This window comes from Drosophila willistoni, assembly GCF_018902025.1.
Source record: "Drosophila willistoni isolate 14030-0811.24 chromosome XL unlocalized genomic scaffold, UCI_dwil_1.1 Seg141, whole genome shotgun sequence".
NCBI classification, from domain to species: Eukaryota; Metazoa; Arthropoda; class Insecta; order Diptera; family Drosophilidae; genus Drosophila; species Drosophila willistoni.
In genome coordinates this window covers 6532159-6554391 of record NW_025814052.1, presented here as the reverse complement: position 1 = coordinate 6554391, position 22233 = coordinate 6532159, and the positions used below count along the sequence as shown (strand labels likewise).

General features: G+C 39.4%; 3 protein-coding genes and 1 long non-coding RNA gene across 5 annotated transcripts in view; 2 read left to right on the top strand and 2 right to left on the bottom strand.

The window, feature by feature from the left end:
- Nucleotides 1-965: 965 nt before the first annotated feature.
- Nucleotides 966-3223, bottom strand: LOC6648994 (60S ribosomal protein L22). Its single transcript, XM_002071544.4, has 3 exons — nt 3144-3223; nt 2314-2949; nt 966-1319 (listed from the first exon to the last, which is right to left on the bottom strand). Exons 1-3 carry the CDS (start codon nt 3153-3155, stop codon nt 1053-1055), a joined length of 915 nt encoding a protein of 304 aa, XP_002071580.1. The 5' UTR covers nt 3156-3223; the 3' UTR covers nt 966-1052.
- A 434-nt stretch (nt 3224-3657) lies between these two features.
- Nucleotides 3658-13014, top strand: LOC6648993 (phosphatidylinositol 4-kinase alpha). Its single transcript, XM_002071543.4, has 9 exons — nt 3658-4024; nt 4220-4433; nt 4496-5587; nt 6680-7214; nt 7666-10400; nt 10482-11398; nt 11462-11650; nt 11747-11993; nt 12078-13014. Exons 1-9 carry the CDS (start codon nt 3935-3937, stop codon nt 12461-12463), a joined length of 6405 nt encoding a protein of 2134 aa, XP_002071579.1. The 5' UTR covers nt 3658-3934; the 3' UTR covers nt 12464-13014.
- A 557-nt stretch (nt 13015-13571) lies between these two features.
- The window catches only part of LOC6648991 (protein kinase shaggy), a 48052-nt gene continuing 39390 nt past the window's right edge, over nt 13572-22233 (top strand). For both annotated transcript variants that reach the window (XM_023179384.2, XM_023179385.2), the window contains exons 1-2: nt 13572-13727; nt 21307-22203. In XM_023179384.2, coding sequence (XP_023035152.1) covers nt 22119-22203 — 85 coding nt within the window. In that variant the 5' untranslated portion in view covers nt 13572-13727; nt 21307-22118. The remainder of the gene's footprint in view (nt 13728-21306; nt 22204-22233) is intronic.
- On the bottom strand, nt 16355-17067 carry LOC111519301. The gene is made up of 2 exons (XR_002724309.2): nt 16808-17067; nt 16355-16705 (listed from the first exon to the last, which is right to left on the bottom strand). It is a non-coding gene; the product is annotated as an uncharacterized LOC111519301 (long non-coding RNA).

The window sequence follows — 22233 nt, the reverse complement described above, 5'->3', positions numbered from 1 at the left end:
TTTTTATTGTTGTCTAGATAATGTAATAATAATAATAATAATATTCACACAATTCACATTTTGTAATTGAAATTATCCCTTGAATATTTCTCACTCTACACTAAAAGTATTGTTATTTTCGCTATTCCCCAAAAGAACAGATCCAAATAAATTAAAATAAAATAAAATAATCAATTATTTATCCAGCACTAAAAAAGAAAATCAAATATTTATTATCGAAGAAGGATTCCAGGGAAATGGAAAATAACCCAATCTTCATTCGCAGAATTCAAAATATGAACAGAGAATCCAAAACTTTGTCGCATTTTGCGGCCAAGTTTTGGAGAAAGAACTCCTTCTATGTTAGAAGCTAGAAGTCGACAATATTTCTTAAGAAATATGTATGTACTTATTCCATCCGGGGGTAAAATTGTTTATATGTCGTGCTCAGTTTTGTTTTGTTTATCTGATTTGATGAAGCCGATCTTCCCCTTAGGTACAAGATCAATCTTCCTCCTAGGTGGAAGATCAATCTTCTTACAAAAGCAGAAGAGAAAATATCGAACAGAACAAATCCAAATCTTGTTCTCGTTTGCCTTCTTAGGATTTTTTTGTTTGTTTTTGCAGTCAAGAATCTTTTTTGCATCCCACAAACCCTCTTAGTCAACAATAACGTATACGCAACGCGTGACAGCAAATCTAATAACATTGAAAATAAAATGTAGAGAATTATGTAAATGACAATAAAAGTTCAAGTTTACATGAATGTGGCCGATTCCTTATCCTTAACCGACTTATCCTTATTCTCTTTAGCACATTCTAGAAGCTTCATTTAATCGAAATAAAAAATACACATGTACATAGTCAACATTTTTCAAGGTTTACAAAAAATATTTTTATTTTTGCAAGCCCTTATTTTTTTTCTCTCTCTTATCTCTCTCTTTCTCTCTTACACACACCCAACCAAGTTAAAAAAAAAACAAACATTTACAAGAAAATTGTAAAGAGAACATTCGCGTTCTTTCATTCTTTAGATGTTTGTGTGTGTGCATGACAATATATAATAATCATCTTTACTCCGCATCATCGTCCTCATCGTCGTTAGAGCTGATTCTGAAGTAACGCAGCTCGTATGAGTCCTTATCGTTGGCCACCACACGGATCCAGTCGCGCAGGCTGTTCTTCTTCAGGTACTTCTTGGTCAAGTACTTCAGATAGGCCTTGGAGAACTGCACATCGGAGCTGACATGGAGCTTCAATTTGGAGCGCTCAAAGGTGACATTGTTGCCAAGATTGTTAACCTTGCCGTTGACCTTTAGACGAGCCTTAATGTATTTCTCCTACAGAATTGGGTGAAAGAAATGTTATGGTTAACTATTGTCCTGTTTATACTTCAAGTTTTATCGAATATTTGATTGATTTTTTTTTTCTTTTTCAAGCTGTCTCTTTCTTCGTTAAGGCCAAAAGTCAATAGAATAGTAAACAAAAGGCCCAAATAAAGAAGAGTGACCAATTTTTTAATATGCCACTGAGTACACTGCCATCAAAGCGACATGGACCATTTGCATGGACCTTCACTCTCTGACGGCAAATCGGCGTGGCCTTATATAAAATTTCTGACTTATAGTTTAGTGTGTGTGTGTATGTGTGTGTTAGTTACCTGATTGTTACGCCCTGCACATGAGAGGCGCCAAACTTATAGCACGTTTAGCGCTTTAAGCAGATTTACCCAAATTTACGGGAAAATAAATATTCTCTCTCCTTTTTTATTGAAATTATGGGAAAACCTGCAGTGCGACGAAATGAAGTGAAGCACCTTTGAGCAGGGCGCACTATGAATTTTGGCCTGAGCGGACACGGATGTGACAAACACTCAACCCAGGGCCCACCACGTGGCGGTACACATAGCACGACTTGACGCTGTTCACAGACGGTTGCACCAACTGGCCAGTACCAGGTCACTGGCGATCAGTGGCTACCCCGTTGTGCAGTGCCCAGAGCCCCTTTTCAGAAAATTCAAATCGAAAATGCCGCCAAAATGATAGACGGAACGAAAGCAATTAGACGAGAGATTGTGATTGTGGTTTGTTTGGAGGGAGTCATTTGTCCCAGAAGTTGTTAACAATCAACGGTGAGAGCAATTTTACTCACTCATCCGGATGAAAGTTTAATCGCAACTGGATTTCTATATAACCACAACTTTTTATCCAAAGCCTCTGGCATTAATTGTTTGAAGGCAATGAAAAGCTTGGTGTGGTAAAACAATGTTCTCAATGTGGGGCAATAGTAGGAGGTGACGGCACTTACTCTCCTCATCCTATTGGTGGTACTTACGAAATCGGCAACATCCATGATGCTGTCTTCAGCAATGTTGGTGCAGTCGATGGTGAAACGCAAGGCGACCTTCTTCTTCTTCTGGCCTTTGCCGCGGAGAACATTCTTCTTCACCACCTTGCCGGCTGCGGGAGCTGCCTTAGCTTTGGGCTTGGGGGCAGCTGGCTTGGCAGCAGCAGCAGGAGCGGCAGCAGCCGGAGCAGCGGCAGCGGGTGCAGCAGCAGCAGCTGGAGCAGCAGCCTTAGCGGGAGCAGCCTTCTTTGCTGGTGGAGCAGCTGCTGGTGTTGAGGCAGCCGATTTCTTGGCAGCAGCTGGAGCAGCAGCCTTGGCGGGGGCAGCAGCCTTAGCATCCTTCTTGGGTGCGGCGGCAGCAGCTGGAGCCTTCTTGGCATCCTTGGCGGGAGCTGGCTTGGCGGCGGCTGCCTTAGCGGCAGCTGGAGCAGCCTTGGTGGCAGCAGCCTTAACCTCCTTGGCAGCAGCCTCGGGAGCCTTCTTCACATTCTTGGCAGCGGCAGCAGCGGGCTTGGCTGCTTCAGCCTTGGGCTTCTCAACTTTGCCCTTAGCAGCAGCGGCCGGTGCAGCCTTCTTTTCGGCCGGCTTGGCGGCGGTCTTGGTATCACCCTTGTTGGTCTTGGCCTAGACAATGCATAACAAGAAAAAAAATAATACACATGAAACATTTACACAAAAATTCAGATCTACGAATTGGTTAAGCAAGTAATTTATTGAAAAACATTTGGCCAACAATATAAGGAATATTATTTTTGATTCATTTGCTTTAAAACTTTTAAGATGGCCAGAATTTTTCACGATTTTATTTGCGCACTTACGGTTGGAGCCATCTTGTCACTCGAAAACCACGGAAGAAAAGAACCCAAAACGAGCTGTCAAAATATCTCAACACGTCGGCGTTGAAATAAATTCACGGCCTCGACAGCTGTCAGTTGAAGGGCGGTATGGTCACACTAAAAATATTAACCATTGTTATCGATTCAATAAATAAACTAAAATTTCTGTATTCTAAAAGAAATAAATAAGCTAATACAGATAATCCTTTCTTAATGTAAAAAGTAATTAAAATATTTTATTTAGTTCAGTTCATTAGGCCACCACAAAGTCAAGTTTGACACATGCTTTATTATCTTCGTATAGTATTTCAAAAAAATAAAAGACTTAAGCGATTATTTTACTGGCCAATATTAATAAAGAATTATTAATAATTTTTATATAAACTAATCATTTTTAAATAACATTAGGATTTGTTTTCAGTAAAATTATCGAAATATTTTAAATAGATTTGACAACTCTGTTTTCTATATTTATGTGCCAATCGACACTGACCAACACTGGCGGCACTAAATTAAATAAATAAATTTAGGCAGACGTTTTGAAACATAACGTAAACGAAACAAAACGAAACGAATTAAAACGAAAGTAATTATACATATAGTTACTCTGTTTCCCCATTGAGAGTGGGATTATCATCAGGCGACGACAACAACAACGACAATAACAAGAGGAGACAGTGGAAGTGGGAGTGAAGAGGGTGTGGGTGAGAGAGGAGGGAGGAGGTGGTTGACGGTGGTGACCAATACGAGGAGCGATTGCACCAGAGAGCACCATGACCGCCTCGGACAAGTACACGTATCAGAGGACCGTGTTATGTCTTGCTCGAGTCTTGGCTGGCATACAACCTACACCATGGGATAAGGTAAGATTACTAAAAAAAATCATATTCACGGAATCGACTTTTCGCATTGACCTTGAAAACCTACCTATAGACATGCGTAATGTGTGTGCGAGTGAGAGATAGAGGGCGAGAGCGAGAGAGAGGAGATGTACATATATCCAAATAAAATATAATGAATGACCTTTGCCTCCATTTCCATTTCCCCCCCAAAATCAGGTGCAAACACTGTTCCGCTACTGTCCACAGGAGAATGCAGCTGGTGTCTTCTGCCTGGATACAAGAGCCCAGGATGCAGTCATTGCATTGGGCATTTATTTTTTAGAGGGCGGTTGCCAGCATGAATCCCAAATAGTACCCTATCTATTGCGTTTGGCCAAGTGCCTCCCCAAGGCTGTGTGGATTGATGATGTCCGGAGTAGTAAAATTGAACGTGAGTCATTCTTAAGGCATTTGCTACTCCAATTACTCAATCTCTCTGTCTCTTTATTGTAGGTATACGAATTCCATCGGCTGAGAAATTCAGTTTCTGTTTAAACACTTTGCTTTCGGATATAGCTGCCAAATGTCCAGATTCTCGTGAGGAGATTATTCTAAATCAAGTGGAAACACTTGGCACTTTGGCCAACATTGTGAAGTCAAGCAAGGATAGTAGTTCGGCCCCGCCACCGATTATATTATGCAAGGCAACGGTGCCATTGCTCTTTGGTTTGGCCCGCTCAATGGGACGATATGCTAGCAATGATCCGCCACTTTTGTGCCGCATTTTTCCTGCGGAATTGATGCCTATGCAGCGTATGAATTATCGTGGCGGACGTGATGGTATGACTTATAGTAATGGCGGCGTTGGTAGTGGTTCCTCCTTTAGCAGTAACGAACGTCTGGCCAATCAATTTCGCCCCATCATTCCACGTTCCATGTCGGGGAGTCTGCAGCAGCAGCAGCAGAATCACCATAATCATCTTAATCATCAGCAGCCGCAAACGATTCCAATGGAGCGCAATCATTCCCATCATAGCCAGCAGAAACCATCGCTGCATAGCTATTTCTCCGTACCGTATGATCCACGCACTCATTTCTTTACACGCTACGGCTCCAGTTTCAATCAATTCCCCAATATGCGTGTCTGTGAATCACCCACCAAAGGTGGTCCCAAATCCATGTACCTGATGCCACCGTTTCCCATCCAGCATTTGCAAACGATATTTGCCATCTCAAAGAAACTCCTTACCAAGGATACGCTCGAGCACTTGGATGAGCAGGCAAGCGATATATTCTCCTTGCATCAGATCAAAGGCTATTGCTATAAAAGTTTCTCGGAAACCCTAAATCTGGTATTGGTCACTCTGTTGCGTGAACTTCTGCAGCATCAGGTGGATCTGCCAACGCCATTTACCAAAGATGTCCAGGAATTTGTGAAACGTTTGTTCCTCAACGGTCAGACCGAATTGCAGAACAAACAGCAGGATCAAGAGCGTGAGAGGCGCGAGGAGAATGGCATTGCTGTGGTCAACAAATACAAGGTTAATGTCATGGCTAATGCTGCGTGCGTTGATCTTCTTGTCTGGGCCATTCGCGATGAAACGGGTAAGCAAGAAACACAATCCTAAGAGTTTAGATCTAGAATGAGAACATACATATATAGCGTTTATAGCAGAAGCTTTTTCCAATTCTTTGCTTTTACTGGCTGAGCCTGTCCCAAGCGAGTTCAGTTCAGCTATTAAAAGAATTAACTAGTTGAAAACTTATGAAAACCATTTACCGTATATCGTATATTAAATTAAATTAAAAAATTTTCCAAGCTAAATTAAAGCTTCAAATAATGGAAAGAAAATTAATGACTTCAAATGACTTTAAAATTTTTCCCATTTTATTTACGATAAAAAAGAAACTTAAAATATGTACATACATATGTATGTATATGTATCAAAGAGAAGTCTTCCATCTTGTTAACCAGGACTTTGGTTTAAACCAATGATCAGATTATATAGTAAATGCCTTTAGATTTTCATAGTTGCTTGATTTGATTTTACTTTTCTTTTTTTTTTTTTTTTTGGGTTTTTCTTTACCTTTTTTTTTTTGTTTTTGCCAATATGGAATATTTTCAGTGGACGTCGACTATAACGTGCCATCCTTGCAAAATGGCTTGCATTTTTTATTAAAGAAAGGTCAATAACAAATAATAATTAAGTTAATTGAGTTATTTTCCCCTTAATTTTACATTTTTTTGTTTTCTTTAATTTCAAATTAGTTTTTGTTTTCTTTTCTTTTCGTTTGAATGCAAACGCAAACTTAGTGGATTAATCGAATAACGGTTAGTCGCAGTAAGTTGACAGGATCAAACATGTTTGTATGATGTACTGTTGTGGCGTTTGCATTCTTTTGTTACTTCTGCTGCTCCTCCTCCCCCGACCATTTCTCCCTCCCACATTATTTTGTGCATGATTGTTAATAAATTTCTTCTTTTTTTTTTTTGGTTTTCGTTTGGTTCTTTGTTGCTTATCCTTTTAAATACAAACGAGAGAGAGAGAGAGAGAGAGAGAGAGAGTGAGAGAGCGAGAAAAGAGAGAGAGAGAAAAAGAGAGAGACGAATATATTGATTTTGCTAATGAAATGTTTTTTACTTCCTTTTCCCCGCTTCCTGCTTTCTTTTTTCCCCTCCCCTTCTCCTTCTCACAGAGGCGGACAAATTATGCGGGCGGCTCTCCCAAAAACTGAACCTTGTGCTCAGCCACAAAATCGTCATGGATCACATGCCCCTGCTAATGGTATGCCTGGAGGGTTTGGGTAAATTGGCACAGAAATTTCCAAACATTGCTGGCACCTCGATATCATATTTGCGTGACTTTCTGGTCGATCCCAGTCCGATACTGGGCAAATTGCATGCCCATGCCATGCAATCGTTGGCCCTGCAGAAAAAGGAAAAGGAATTGGCACTCACTCCGTTCAAGATTGTGGTCCAGCATTCGGATTCGCGTGCCGTTGTCGATATCTTTGGCGAGAATCAAAAACAATTGGCCAACGGCGGCGCTGGCGGCGGAGGCATCAGTGGAACCGGACGCACTGGACAAGCCGCTTTCGAAGCTCTGCGAGATGCAGCCATTGAGAATCTATCGATTGCTCTACGTGCTGCCCATACACTGGATCAATTTTGTGTGCCAGCCCTGGTGGCAAATGTGTCCAATCGTTTGTTTACCGCCGAAAAACATGAGAGGTAAGTTGATCTGATAAAAGGATATTTGGGATGGATTCATCTATCACTAAGAGAAAATATTCAAATTTTTCATTAAGATCGAGCTAAAATTAGTCAAGTTGGCAACGCTCTTTTACGTTAAAATTCGTTTAATTCTCTTTAATAGTTGTCAACCCTATTTAAAGGGAAATCCCCTTCTTAAATTTCTTCTCTCTAACTGTTTAAAGGGAGATCCCCTTGAGAGTTTTTTTTTTTTTTGTCAAGGTGGCAACCCCGCCCTTAACGGGGAATCCCATTGTTATTTGTCTTGGCAGCCATTTTAAGTTTAAATGGAGATGGGAAAAGCAACTTTAAGGCGCCTTACATTGAATAATGTAATATTAATAATGAATAATGAATAATGTATTGTATCTTAATCCAATTTCGACCAATTTTGTATCCTCTGTTTTATTGTATTGTTTTTCTGTTTTAGCGAATCAACACTGGTTAGCCTGAATATAATTGTGATGCTGGGCCATGTGGCTGTCGCCTTAAAGGACACCTCAAAGACAACACAGAACATATTGCAATTCTTTATCCAACGTTTCTGTAAGGTGCCATCGGAGCAGAATGCTTTAATTGTCGATCAATTGGGTTGTATGATCATATCGCAATGCGAGACACATGTTTTCGATGAAATCATGAAAATGTTCTCCCGCGTTACGGTACAATCGGCCTCACTGGCCTATACATCGGATCCGGAACATCGCAAGCAATTCCATCATGTTTCGGATGCGGTTGTCAATGCATTGGGTAATATTGCAGCCAATATACAAGGAGATGCCGAAATGTTGGAGTTGCTGGGCAAACTGTTGGAGCTATTTGTACAGATCGGTTTGGATGGTGAGCGCTCCTACGATAATACGCCGGGAGCCCAAAAGGCCAGCTCACGTGCTGGTAATTTGGGCATGCTAATACCAGTGATTGCCGTACTGGTGCGCCGCCTGCCACCGATCAAGAATCCCCGTCAACGTTTGCACAAGCTCTTTAAGGACTTTTGGGCCTATTGCGTTGTAATGGGATTCACCAATGCCCGCCAATGGCCGGCGGATTGGTATCAGGGTGTCCAACAAATAGCTGCCAAATCCCCGCTATTGATTTCGCAAACGGCCCACAAATCGGACATGCGAGAGCTCAACTATACGCTGGCCATTAAATGTGATTCGGTTAATGAGTTGCGTAGTCAAATTCTGGTGCTACTTGAGCATTCGTCGGCGGATAATGTGGCCACGTCGATTAATAAATTAACATTTGCCCAATGCACATATCTATTGAGTGTCTATTGGCTGGAGATGCTGCGCGTTGAGAATGCGGATGAGCCCAGTCTGGAGCCCATTATGAGTTATCTATGCGATACGGCTCTGCAGCGGGACAAAACGGGCATTTGGCAGTGTGTGAAATGTGTGGCCGATCAGGTCTTTGAGAAATTCCGTAATGTACTCTATGCCCACGATGAGATACGTGAAAAGGTGCTGGAATCACAGGCCACGCTGTTGCTCGTCTACTTTAATCACATCCACAAGCAGATACAACTTGTGGCCGATCAGTATTTATCACAGTTGGTGGATCGTTTCCCTCACTTGCTGTGGAATCGTCGCGTGCTCTGGTGTATGCTCGACATCTTACAATTGCTTGCCTATTCCCTGACCCTGGATCCCAACGAGGAAACGCCCATATTGCGTGTGGTCTCCACACCGTATACATTGCAATTGATGGACTCGCTGCCGGCCCGGGAGATGCGCTTAAAGGATTTTGCCGATCGGTGTCAGGGCATTGTTAACGAAGCCATGAAATGGGCACCACGTTCCACCCGCTCGCATCTGCAAGAGTATCCCAATCAAATACCCACTCCGGTGCTCGCCCATCACAGTGGTTTGGCATTAGCATTTGATTCGGTGGTGAATAGCACCAGCGGCGGGACATTGGGCAAACGTCCTACGTGCCTCAATTCGGATACGCCACGTTTCGTGTCCGTTCTATGTCTGCGGAGCAAATATGCGGGCGAGATAAGTGGTCTGCTGTCGGTGCTAAGTGAGCAGGATAAGGCCGGTTTGGCGGAGCGTCTGGTCTGCGATGTGTGGGAGGCCTGTGCGGAGAAGAGCGATGCCCGGCATCGTGGTGCATTGTGGCGGGCAACCGCATATTTGATAATATGTGCGGAAATTGATCGTAAACTCCTTCATGCTGTGGCCAGCTCTCAGCTGGAGCTCTTCACCGAATCGGCCATGGAGACGGCTGTCGAATGCTGGCAATGGGTGCTAACTGCACGTCAGGATTTGGAATTATGTTTCATTCAGGAGATGGTCAGTGCCTGGCAAACGACATTCGAGAAGCGCATGGGCCTATTTGCCTGGGAGAAGGAGGTAACGCATCCATTGGCCGCCTACGAGGGTTGTCATTTGGTTAGCAAACCGATTCTGATTACACCCCATCTCATATGGCTGCAGTTGCTCTCTGAAATGGTGGATACGGCCAAATATTGCAATCGCGATAAGGTGGAAATGTTTTGCCTGCTGCTGCATCGATGTTTGCCCATTTTGAAGACTAGTCGACAGAATCGTCAAGTATCGACTGTGGGTTGCCGCTTCAAGTTGCTCCAGTGTGGTCTATCCTTGTTGCAGGGCAACACCATACCCAAATCGCTGGCACGGAATATCTTACGGGAGCGTATCTATTCCAATGCCTTGGACTATTTTTGTGGACCGCCGACATGTCCGAACCAGAGTCGAGAGCAGCTGCTGGAGGATATATTGATTCTATTGAAATTCTGGCAGACCATGCGCAGCGAGAAAAAGCATCTGGTCACCTCGGAGGTGGGTGACTATGATATAACCAACACATCGGTTAGTTCCACACAAATGTTGGGTGTGAAAGCAAATCCGGAGACTGCATCTCTCATTAGCGGTGGCGGAGTAATGGATTACACACGCTCGATGAGTGCCACGGGGAATGCAACGGGAGCCAGTGGCTGGTATAATACCATACCGCATTCAACATCAACTCTATCAAAGCGTTCAAATCGTTCGAAACGTTTGCAATATCAAAAGGATTCCTATGACAAAGATTATATGAAGAAGCGTAATTTGATATTGGAATTATTGGCTGTTGAATTGGAATTCCTTATAACCTGGTACAATCCAAATAGTCTACCAGACTTAATTATACCAGGTGAGTGTCCAATCTATCTCTGCACCCTTTCACTCTTTCACTCTCTCTCTCTCTCTTTCACTCGATCTCTCTCTCTCTTAGGTGAAGAACAGATCACAGAATGGCGACAACGGCCATCTAAACCAAATGTTTGGCGCGATTATGCCCGCTTGGCATGGTGCTATAACCCGGCATTGGCTGTCTTCCTGCCCCAACGTATTAAGAATGCCGAATCAATTGATGAGGAAGTCTCCCGATTGGTTTGTTCGGATCCCACAGCTGTTTGTCATATACCCGAAGCTCTTAAATATTTATGCAACACAAAGAATTTACTCCAAGAGAGTCCCGATCTGGTCTATATACTCTCCTGGTCGGCTGTAACACCCATTCAGGCATTATCATATTTCTCGCGTCAATATCCCTCGCATCCGCTAACCGCACAGTATGCTGTAAAGACATTAAGCTCATATCCAGCCGAATCTGTACTCCCGTATATACCACAATTGGTGCAAGCCCTGCGACACGATACCATGGGCTATGTGGTGGAGTTCATTAAGAATATATCGAAGCGTTCACAAATTGTGGCCCATCAGTTGATATGGAATATGCAGACAAATATGTATATGGATGAGGATCAGCAGCATCGTGATCCGAATCTATATGAGGCCTTGGATTTGCTGACACAAAATATAATTGCCTCATTTTCGGGTGCCGCGAAACGTTTCTATGAGCGTGAATTTGATTTCTTTGGCAAAATAACGGCCGTATCGGGTGAGATACGTTCATTTCCCAAGGGTATTGAGCGTAAGAATGCCTGTTTGGCTGCATTGAGTCGGATTAAAGTGCAATCGGGTTGCTATTTACCCTCAAATCCGGAAGCAATGGTCCTCGACATTGACTATAGCAGTGGGACACCGATGCAAAGTGCTGCCAAAGCTCCATATTTGGCACGTTTTCGTGTCTATCGTTGTGGCATAACCGAACTGGAGTCACGAGCCATGGAAGTATCCAATAATCCGGTAAGTCTGTCTCCCTCTCTCCTCTATTTCTTTCACTCACTCAGTTACTCTTTCTCACTAAAGAATTCACAGGAAGATGCCCATATGACTTTGGGCGTAGAGTCATGGCAGGCGGCCATTTTTAAGGTGGGCGATGATGTGCGTCAGGATATGTTAGCTCTGCAAGTGATTACCATATTCAAAAATATCTTCCAACAAGTTGGCCTAGATCTGTTTCTATTTCCCTATCGTGTGGTAGCGACTGCACCTGGAGTAAGTATAAATAAACCAATTTCTTGTTAATTCATATATAGCTTATTTCTCTCTCTCTCTCTCTCTGTGTCTCTTCCTCTCTCTCTCTCTTGTTAGTGCGGTGTCATTGAATGTGTACCCAATGCCAAGTCGCGAGATCAATTGGGCAGACAAACGGATTCTGGCCTATCCGAGTACTTCCAGCATCAATATGGCGAAGAGACATCCAAAGAATTTCAAGCAGCTCGAGCCAATTTTGTTAAATCAATGGCGGCCTATTCATTAATTGGCTATCTGTTGCAGATCAAGGATCGTCATAATGGCAACATAATGATTGACAAAGATGGTCACATTATACACATTGGTAATAGACTGAGATTTATTTTTATTTTTATTTTGACCTTTCCTAATCATGTGTTATAATCACAAAACCCTTTTTCCTTGACAGATTTTGGCTTTATGTTCGAATCATCGCCTGGTGGAAACATTGGCTTTGAACCCGATATGAAACTAACCGATGAAATGGTTATGATAATGGGCGGTAAAATGGAAGCGCCACCATTTAAATGGTTCTGTGAACTTTGCGTTCAGGCATTCTTAGCGGTTCGACCCTATCAGGATGCCATTGTTTCATTGGTGTCGCTTATGCTGGACACTGGACTACCATGCTTCCGCGGACAGACGATTAATTTGCTGAAGCAACGTTTTGTGGCCACCAAGAATAATAAGGAGGCAGCAGCACATATGTTAGCCGTAATACGTAACTCGTATCAGAATTTCCGTACCCGTACCTATGACATGATTCAATACTATCAGAACCAAATACCCTACTAAATCGATCAAAGATGGATATATCTACATCTATTATATATATCTATATGTATGTATGTGCTTGGTTCCACATACATAATCTGTTTGTTGTTCATTGTTAGCCAAAAAAAAAAGAAAAACACAAAAAAACCTTGTAAACTTGTATTCTAATCGCTCTTCCCGCCTCCGAGTATTTTTTTCTTCATTCTTTTTTTCCCTTTTTGGTTATTGTTTTTTTTTTTTTTTTAATTACTATTCGAATTTCACTTTTGATTTTTTATTTATATATAAATATATGTATTTGTATTTTCCACCCCGGCTCGGCCCCACCCCAACCACTTAAAAAAATGTTTAGTAGCTAGTAGTTTCTTTTGAAGGTTTTACGATGCATACTAAATCAATACAATGTATTTGTTATATATATATATACATATATATATATATTTATTTATTTAATATATATGCGGCCAACTGCCAAGCAAAATAATTCCATATATATACGAGTATATGAATATATATATATACTTGGTGTGTTCCGAAGTAAATAGTAAATTTTTTGAAAATAATAACAAAACATATACTTTAATTCTCGATGAAAGCTTTTTAATTGTGGGAATAAGAAAACTCGGGGAGGATGCACCACCACCAAATGCGGGATCATCGAAAAAATAAAATTGTAAAAAATTTCCTACACTTTTTTCCCACTGTACAAGAATATTACAAAGACAGTAACAAAATTAATTAATTGATCTCATATTATTCTTCAATTAAAAAAAAAAACGAATTTCTTTTATTACGTCAAGTACCTATATTTCATTCATTATGGTTTATTTATCCAGTACATTTTTTTTAAATGTGCCCGCCCAGTCAGGTTTGCTCCGATAATGTCAAATAACCGATAAGCCTGCTCCGATAATGTCGATTAACCGATAGGTTTTGCTCCGATAATGACGATTATCGATAAATCTTTTTATTCAGGCCCTTAGGACTTTTTACTCAACCTTAGCAGAAAATGTAGATAAGTAATCGTAAATGAAAATCGATACCAGGGTATCTACTTCTACAGTTATCGATTAATCTATTGACTACATCAATGTTATCGATAAACGAAGAAAGTAAATGACAGTGTCACGATATCGATAGAAAATCCAAGAAAGAAAAACGGCTGAGAAAGAAAAACCGAGGAAAAGTAAACGTTCTTAATCAAATGCAAATTCGTGGCAAATAATAAATGTGCGAAATTGAAAGCAAATGGATTTTTTTTACATGACGTTTATGCGGAAGCAAGGTGTAGCAAAAAAAAAAGAACAAAAAAAAGTCAACGAAAAAAAGCAGCAAGAGGCAGAGCGGCGTGTGTCGAGTGTATATATATATATATATATATGTGTGTGTGTGTGAGTGAGTGTGTGTGTGCGTGAGGCGGCAGCAAACAGCAGCTAAAAGAAAGCAGAAAATGAAATAAAAAACGAAAGAGAGCAGGAGAAAGAAAGAAAAAGTTGAACATTTTGCCAATTTTTGATATAATAAAAAAAAGCGCAGAGACGCGCTATACTCACTGGAGATACATACATACATGCATACATATATGTGCACAGCAGCAGACATACATACGTACTTGTACGTGCCTACATACATTTATATGCTTTGTGTATAAGTTGGTTTTTTTCTTTTTTTTCTCAACTACCCAAGCGCGTGTGTGTATGTATGTGAAATTCTATTTTTTTCGATTTTTTTTTTACTTATTAAAAACACACATTGTACATGCAAAATACATACATGCATATATACCAAACCATACATCTGTGTGTGCGTGTGAGTGTGTAGATTTGTATTTGGGGGAAATGCAAGAAGACGATGAAAAAGAAATGAGAAATTGCGTTACACAAGCGCCCGTGCCCCGCTGCTACCCGCTCCCTTAATTGTCACCGTTCGTTCTCGCTCTTGCTCTCTCGCTCTCAGATTCGTGGTGAACAAGTGTATGTGAGTGTTGGTGCTGTGCGTGTATATATGTATGCATATATACCTCTATATATATATATATAAATATATATATATATATATATATATATATATATAAATATATGTATGTATGTATGTATGTTCATCCATGTGTGTGTGTGAGTGAGTGAGTGGCGTTTTTTTTTTTTTATTTTTAATCAATTTGTTGCAAGAATTGAACAATTTTTTCGAGGAAAAAAAAGCAACACCAAAAACCCAAAAACAAAAAAAAAGGCAAATTGTACATCGACGCCGACGTTGACATCAACATTTGGCAGGCGGGCAGAGGCAGCGGCACACAGCACCCTCTGCATTTCCCTTCAACAAGACAAGTGAGTGCAAAATTTCAAAATTGCCTAATCAGAAGAGAGGAAGAGAGAGAGAGAAAGGCGATGTTGTTTTTAAGAAGTTAAAACCACAAAAACAATATATTTTATTTGATTTATTTACATATTCTTTTTTGTTTTCTTATTTCTCTTTTGTCCCTATCATCCGTATCATACATTAGTAAACATCAACCTATATTACTTCTTCTTCAATTCAATTCATTAAAATTGGAACAAAATCAGACCTCTACCCCCACTCCAAACTCACACACACACACATGGTCCTCTTAACCCCTTTTCCACCTGCCTACCAATGTACTTGCATGTATGATGTACATGTGCGAGAATCAAAGAAAAAGGTCGAGCAACACTTTTGAGTGAAGGTTGTACAAAATACTATGGATAATATGGATGTTGAAGGCAGCCGAATATTGATTTATTGACCCCCCCTCACCCGCTGAGACCACAATCCACACTCCATTTAAACTTAATTTTGGTTCCATCATGCAAGTCTAAACGTTTTAATTGATAAACAAGCAGCAACGATCAATCTCTTGACGGGTGGGGGGAAGAATAGGGCAAACTGCATATTATGAAAATCACTGTATTTATCCATTCAATATAAAGATGATCAGTTTAATTGCTAAAGTCCTTTGGATCACGGTTTTGTAGTTCTGCCTTCTGTTTGGCAATCAAAAAGACTAGGAAGAAAAGCAAGGCATATGGTCACTAAAACTATGCTAAGCGTCCACGCATATTACTTGAATGCCGGCCAGAGTTGACAACTCTGTGTAAACAACATGCTCATGGGTGTGCAATCTCTCCACAGTGTGTGTGTCTCCTAATGAAGCCTATTTTTCTGCACTTTTGCAAAAGATTTCCCAAAAATATGCGTTTAAAATTGATGTTCCTAGAAATCTTGGTAGTTTTAAATAACGGTACTCGCATAGAATGGAATTCATGTTGCTAAGCTAGTAAAAATTACAAAAATATAGAATGCTTATGACAAAAAAAAAATGTATTTATTTTATTTAGTATGTATTTGGATTACTTACTTACTTTACTTTTGTCATTGGAGTATTTTTATTTAGTCTAAAACCAGAAAATAGCCAAAACTATCAAAGAAAATCTATTAAGAAATGATGTAAATGCATGTTTCATGTATATTCCAATATTCCCCTTATTCGTTTCGTTTCCACATGACAGCTTTTTTTTTAATAACAGAATTATTTTCAAGTTGACAAGTAATTTTTGTTGTTGTCCATCATCCTAATCCATCGTTGCATCGTTGGGGATTTGTTCAGCTCCACAATATGAGGTCATTTTGTTGTCACGCTGCCCAGGGTGTTTTTTTTTTTATTTCCTTTGGCTTCCATTCCATTCCTTTTGGATTTTGGCAAGAACTTCACGCGTGCGTTAAGTTGTTGTTCGCCTGCGCGTGACATTCCGATACTTTATACACAATTTTGCATACCATGTTTATCGATTATTCCCATCTCAGCCCTGTTTGTGTGTGTGTGTGAGAGAAAGAGAGAGAGACCACATAGAAACCAAAAAATCAAATATTTTGTTTTAAAATATAGCATGAAAATATTGATTAAACAGTTTATGTTTTAATTAATTCGCTGGACATAGAAAAGATTCAAAAGTTACAAGATTGCTGCTCTTGACCATCTGGCAACGCCATCATGAATGAACCAAACATCTTCCTCTTCTCAATGCTCCTTCCCTGCGGCACAGATGTGTGTTAGTTGTTCGGTTTTTTTTTTTTTTTTTTTTGTAATCGATTATTGCCCCATGCTTTTAAGGCAAGGCTCTTGCTCTCTCATCTGCTGCTTGCCGCCGCTGCTGCTACTGGTCTACTAGTTGCGCCACACAGAGGCAGAGGCACAGAAGTCGCCAACAATTAGTCCTTAATAGGATTCTAGCGGCATGTTCTGTTCTGTTCCAAGTGCATTTTTTTTTGGAATGTGCAAAATGTAGTTGGTAATTGACAAAGTTTATTGTTATTGTGCTATCTGCAGTAGCTACTGCGCCTGCTTACATAATTTTGACGTTATATTTGAGTGTGTGTGTGTGTGACTCTTTTTCTCTAGGTGTGTGTGTGTGTGTGTGTGGGCGTGACTGCAATTTGGGGCGTTAAATGATTAGCGGTCTTAAATATTCTTTTCCTCCTCCTTCTTTTCTTCATTCAAGTACCTATAAAATGAATAATGAGTAATGCCAGCTGATTGTTTCCCTTTCCTTCATTCAATTGCAAGGTGCATTCAGCAATCAGCTGACAAATAAAAATTCCTCCAGACAAACTGATATCATTCCATTTACATTAACTCGCCTCGGGCTGAAATCGAAACTGAAATCAAACTGCCGCTGCTATAAAAGAAAGCAAACCAAAAAATCGAAATACTAATAGTAATATGAAAACGTAAAAAGAAACACAACAAATTTAGAAAGATTTTAAACTTAATACACATACAAAAATGATAACAACGATAAGATTATATATATGTATGTATGTATGTATATGTACATAAATAATTTTCTGATAATAATACCCTTTGTGTGATTCCTAAATAGCTGACTAAAGCCACGCACCATCACCACAACAACAACAAAAACCACACCCCACACCACAATCCATCCCCCTCACTTTACCACCAACAAGAAATCGAGCAGTTGGTGAACCTCCGTTTATTGCACCGACATTCCTTTACCCTTTTTTTTTCGTCTTCTACTTCTAGGCATGTTCAAATGCTTTTTCAAAAACAAAGAAATTCCATTTTCGTTTAACGATCCATCCAAAAATTCTTTGCAAATTAGGTCTATGAACTTGTGCTTGTGATAACGATCAAGAATCCACAAAATACATATACATATGTATATATACATGCATATAGAAGGCTGCGTAGGCGTAACCTATACATAAAGCGAGAGGATCAAGGTTATTGCATGGATATGGGATGAAATATGTCTTAATTTTTTATGGGTTGAATGACATGTCTGTAGGCCAATTACTAACATTTTGTTCTGTGATCCATTTTTTTTACGCTAAAGAAGGCGATCCATTTGCCATTGTTAATCGTAAAATCATTAATGTCTTAATTAATTTTTAAATTCCAAAATGTTTTAAAACGAGAAAACAAACGTGAATATTTTAAACTTTGACTTCTCACTCGTTTCTATGGTATTCATATTCATTTTTTAATTAATCCACTTAATCCTATGAGAAGATGATTGCCTCTCCTTAACCAATCCATTTGCTGCTCCTGTGCAGGTGTTGCCAACCAAAATGAATATAATGAAACACGTGACCTTTTGCGACTCGTTTCCACACATTGTTAACATTTTTTAACTTTGAATGTGAATTTGACCTATTTTTAATATAACAAACAAACCATTTGATCGTTTGTCTCTTCTCTCGAGGTCAATGATTCGAATCAAAAAAGATGAACTATTTCTATTATAGCTAACTACTAGAGTTAAATTCTCTAATAATTTCTGGATAAAACTATTTTCGAAAAAGGTATTCGAACAGGATAGAAGAAAAGGCGCTTAGCTGGCGCCACTTTTATCAATAGACTTTGATCTAAGTAAAAATAGGTTGAATTCGGAAATTAACCAATATATTTAGTAAAATAGATTTTTAAGTATAAAGTCGGACTTTCCTGGTGAATGCATCAATAAGTGATGTCATGGGATCATTTCAGTGGGACACACTCTATGCCAAAGTCAATGAGAAATCTGCGGAAAATGTTCGAGATTCTGACCAGTTCGGAGGGTGAGCAACATTCTTAAATGGGTTTGAGTTTGAGTGTTGACCCATCGACCCTAAAGATTGATCGTTTTTTTTTCTCAAGGTTATTGAAATGTTATTAAAAAACTAAAGGAAACTAAATACATAAACATATATATTTTTTTTGTTTTATTTATGTTGCTCTCTTATTTTATATTTTTTTTTTGCTGCCAAAATGTTTGAAATGACGTGTTTAGCCTTCGTTTTCTCTTTGTTGTTGTTGTTTCTTAAGTGTGTTTGTGTGTGTGTGTGCGTGGTGCGGTGTTTGCGTGTGCGTGTGTGTGTGTGTTTGTTTGGGCAAATGCCATAGCATACTTTTTTGAGTACTATGGACACTACCCACACGTCTCTGCCTACTTCTTCTTCTTCTCACCATTCTCTGCACTTATATATATATATGTGTGTGTATTAGTGAGCGTGTTGGTGTGTGTGTGTGTTTGTGGCCTTCGCTTTTGGCTTCCTGCCGAACATTTCGTCGCTTTGGTTTTGCCTATTGATTTTTGTGTCTGTGTATATTTTTAGTATATATATATATTTTTTTTTCTTGTTTTTTGTTTATTCGTTTAGGGTTGTCAGGCAGTATTTTGTATTTGGCCGGGCCACCATTATCGACCCGTTTAATAAAAAAAAAAGAAATCGATTATTTTTTTTTAAATATTTGTCGTTATTCCCAAAAACTGAATGATCAATAGGATCAATAATTTTGAATTTGAAATGGCTCAAAAAAGAAGATAAATTTGAAGTTAGAGAAGAAGCCAAACCATTTGAACTCAAGAAATTTGACTTGGAAACAAAAACAAGAAAAGTATTTTTCCAATTTCAAAAAAAAGCATTTGGAAGAAGAAGAACCCATAATGAACTTTATGATCGCTGCAGGCTTAAAAATATTTAATAATTTCTTTTGGAATTGAATGAATAGAGATAAAGAAAGAGGGAAAAAGGGAGTGGACAAGGAGAGGTGGTAGAGAGAGTTTGAAAAGAGTGGGAGTTTGGGTGAGAAAAGGGATATAGAGGGGGCAATCTCAAATGATGACATACAAATACACAATGAGACAATTTACTTTATCCTGGGGAACTAAAAAGTAGCAGCATTTTGGTTTCTATGAGTCAACTAGGCTATGACCAACAAGGACATCAATCGCACGCCTGTTCCAGCTCTCTTTCTCCTCCTCTCCTCCGTCCCATCCATCACTGTCTATTTTTTGTTCGCTTGCCCTTTTACACCTGAGAAAACTTTCATTTATTTACAATTCGTTTTTCTTTTACATTGCCTCTGCCGCCCATTTTTAAATCTATTATTTGTAGCTATTTGTGTTTTTGTTATTTTGTGTGTTTTTGACTTTCATTGCGTGCTGATTGCAAGTTGGTGGACAGACAGACAGACAGGTTGCGTGATCGAAAGGCATAAATATACCTTTCTCTGTCTCCCTTCATCGACCACTGTCACCCTCTCTATCCCTTTACTTGTGTCCTTTTCAATTTATCTTCAAGTTTGAGAAATTAATGCACTTTAAAGTTTATATATTTTGACTGTCTTTATTTGATTAATAAACTCTGTATTCTCCAATATTTTTTCTTGATTTGATATCAAAGATATAAAGGCAATTACCGAAAAGAGTTTGAATTAATATTTTTTAAGTTCTTCCGTAAACTACAGTATATTTCATACTTGAACTGGGATCTGAGATACTATTGCATATGCTCAGGCGCACGGATGTTTACAGATTACACAGGCAGATATAAGTTAACCTGAGAGGTGTTCTTAGCTAATTCGAATACGCTGATTCTGACTGCATACTCGATTTTTGCACATCACATACAGATTTTGCGAAATGAGGGTATCTGGGGTTGGAAAATAGACACCCAAAAGTATACTATAGAAGGTTGAACATTTTTCTCTACATTTTTAACGGATTTTAGAATATACTGTTAAAAAAAAAAATAGCTTTTGTTTGCAAACATAACCAATAAACAATTTGTTAGATGCACAAGATTCCAATAATTCTTTAAAATTAAAAAGCAGCAAATTCTTCGAATCCCTATAGCACCCTTCTTGGTTCAAATTTTACGCATTTTAGAACCGGATAAGGACTAGATAAGGATCTTATTTTTTCTTTTCCCCTTACATGTCTCTCTAATAATTAATTTAATTAAATAAGTTAAATAATTAAATGTTTACAACAAAACTTAAATGTATTTTAATTAATGTTTCCTTTTTTCTCTCTTATATTTGCAGTTATTTTTCCTACTCCGTTTCCATTCGTCCGTCTTCGTCTTCTTCTTAATCATCATCAGTCACATGTGTGATGCACTTGGGTTTTGTTTATAAAGTAAACTTTTTCAGTGTTGTGCAATTTTAATGAAACGGATATAAAAACAACAAACATCACAAAAACAAAAAAAAATACCGAAAAAAGGTCACGCGGAACGGTTGGCATTGAAATGGAGGCCAGCAGAGAAATACAAGCATACGAGAAGCAGAAGAGCTGAGTGCCTGCGCCTGCCTTTGTCTGTGTGTGTGTGCGTGTGAAAAATTGTATGAGAGTGTGTGTGTGTGTGTGCGTGTGTATTTCAACTGCTGTAAAGGAGCCAAAGCACGTGATATGAAAAATGTAACTTTTCATTCATGGATTTCCTTCGTCTTCGCCACTGCTGCTGCTACTTGCTCCTTGCTGCTCTTTCTTTTCTTTCGTCTTTTCTTTTAAATGCAAAAACCTAACTTTATTTTTTTTTTTTTTCGTTTTCCCCAGTTCGATTTTAATACAGCAACGCGCTCTCTTTTAATACTTTCAAAAGAAAATGTTGTTGTTTTTTTTTTGGATCAACTGAAAAGAAGTGTGTTTGTGTGTGTTAGTCAACCACAACAACAACAACTACAACTACAAAAGGCAACAACAATTAAAAAAAGATAAAAGTTAAGCCCCAAATGGCCATTTGCTGCAGCAGTGACAAACAACAAAAGCAACAACTGTAAAACTCTACGAAATCAAACAAAATATAAAAAGAAGTAATCCACGCAACAACAAATAAAAACTACGAAATAGTTAGACACAAATTTTAATAACTGTTAAAAGACAAAGCCTAAAAAAACACGCTCTTTGTGAATGTTGAAAAAAATTGAGGCGTGACACACCACCACCGACAGAGAGAGAGAAGAGAGACTACGTCACAGTCACCGTTAGCGTCAGCGTTTCCTTTACCTCCCATTCATCCATCCGGCCCGGCCCCCCATCCCCAAATTCGCAAAACAATCGTGTATGCGCCATCACGCGTGTGTGTGTGTGTGTCCGTCGTCGTCGTCGCCGTCGCTGTCGTCGTCGTTGTCGTCGTCGCAGTGTGTGTGTGTGTGTTTGAAAGCGTGCGTGCGTGCATCGCTTGTGTATGTGTGTGTGTGAGTGTTTGTCGTCTAATCGTGAAAGGACAAGTCCATTTGCCAGGAGGAACTAAGGCTTGTTTGCAATTTGTGCAACATTGTTCATTACATTGAGACTATAATTTAATCGAGAACGACAACAGCAACAATAAAAACATCAGTGTTGCCACCACCACCAACAACAACATCATGAGCGGTCGTCCCAGAACTTCCTCCTTCGCCGAAGGCAACAAGCAGTCACCGAGTCTGGTGTTGGGCGGCGTCAAAACCTGCAGTAAGTATTTCTATTCCTTTTGTTGTAACA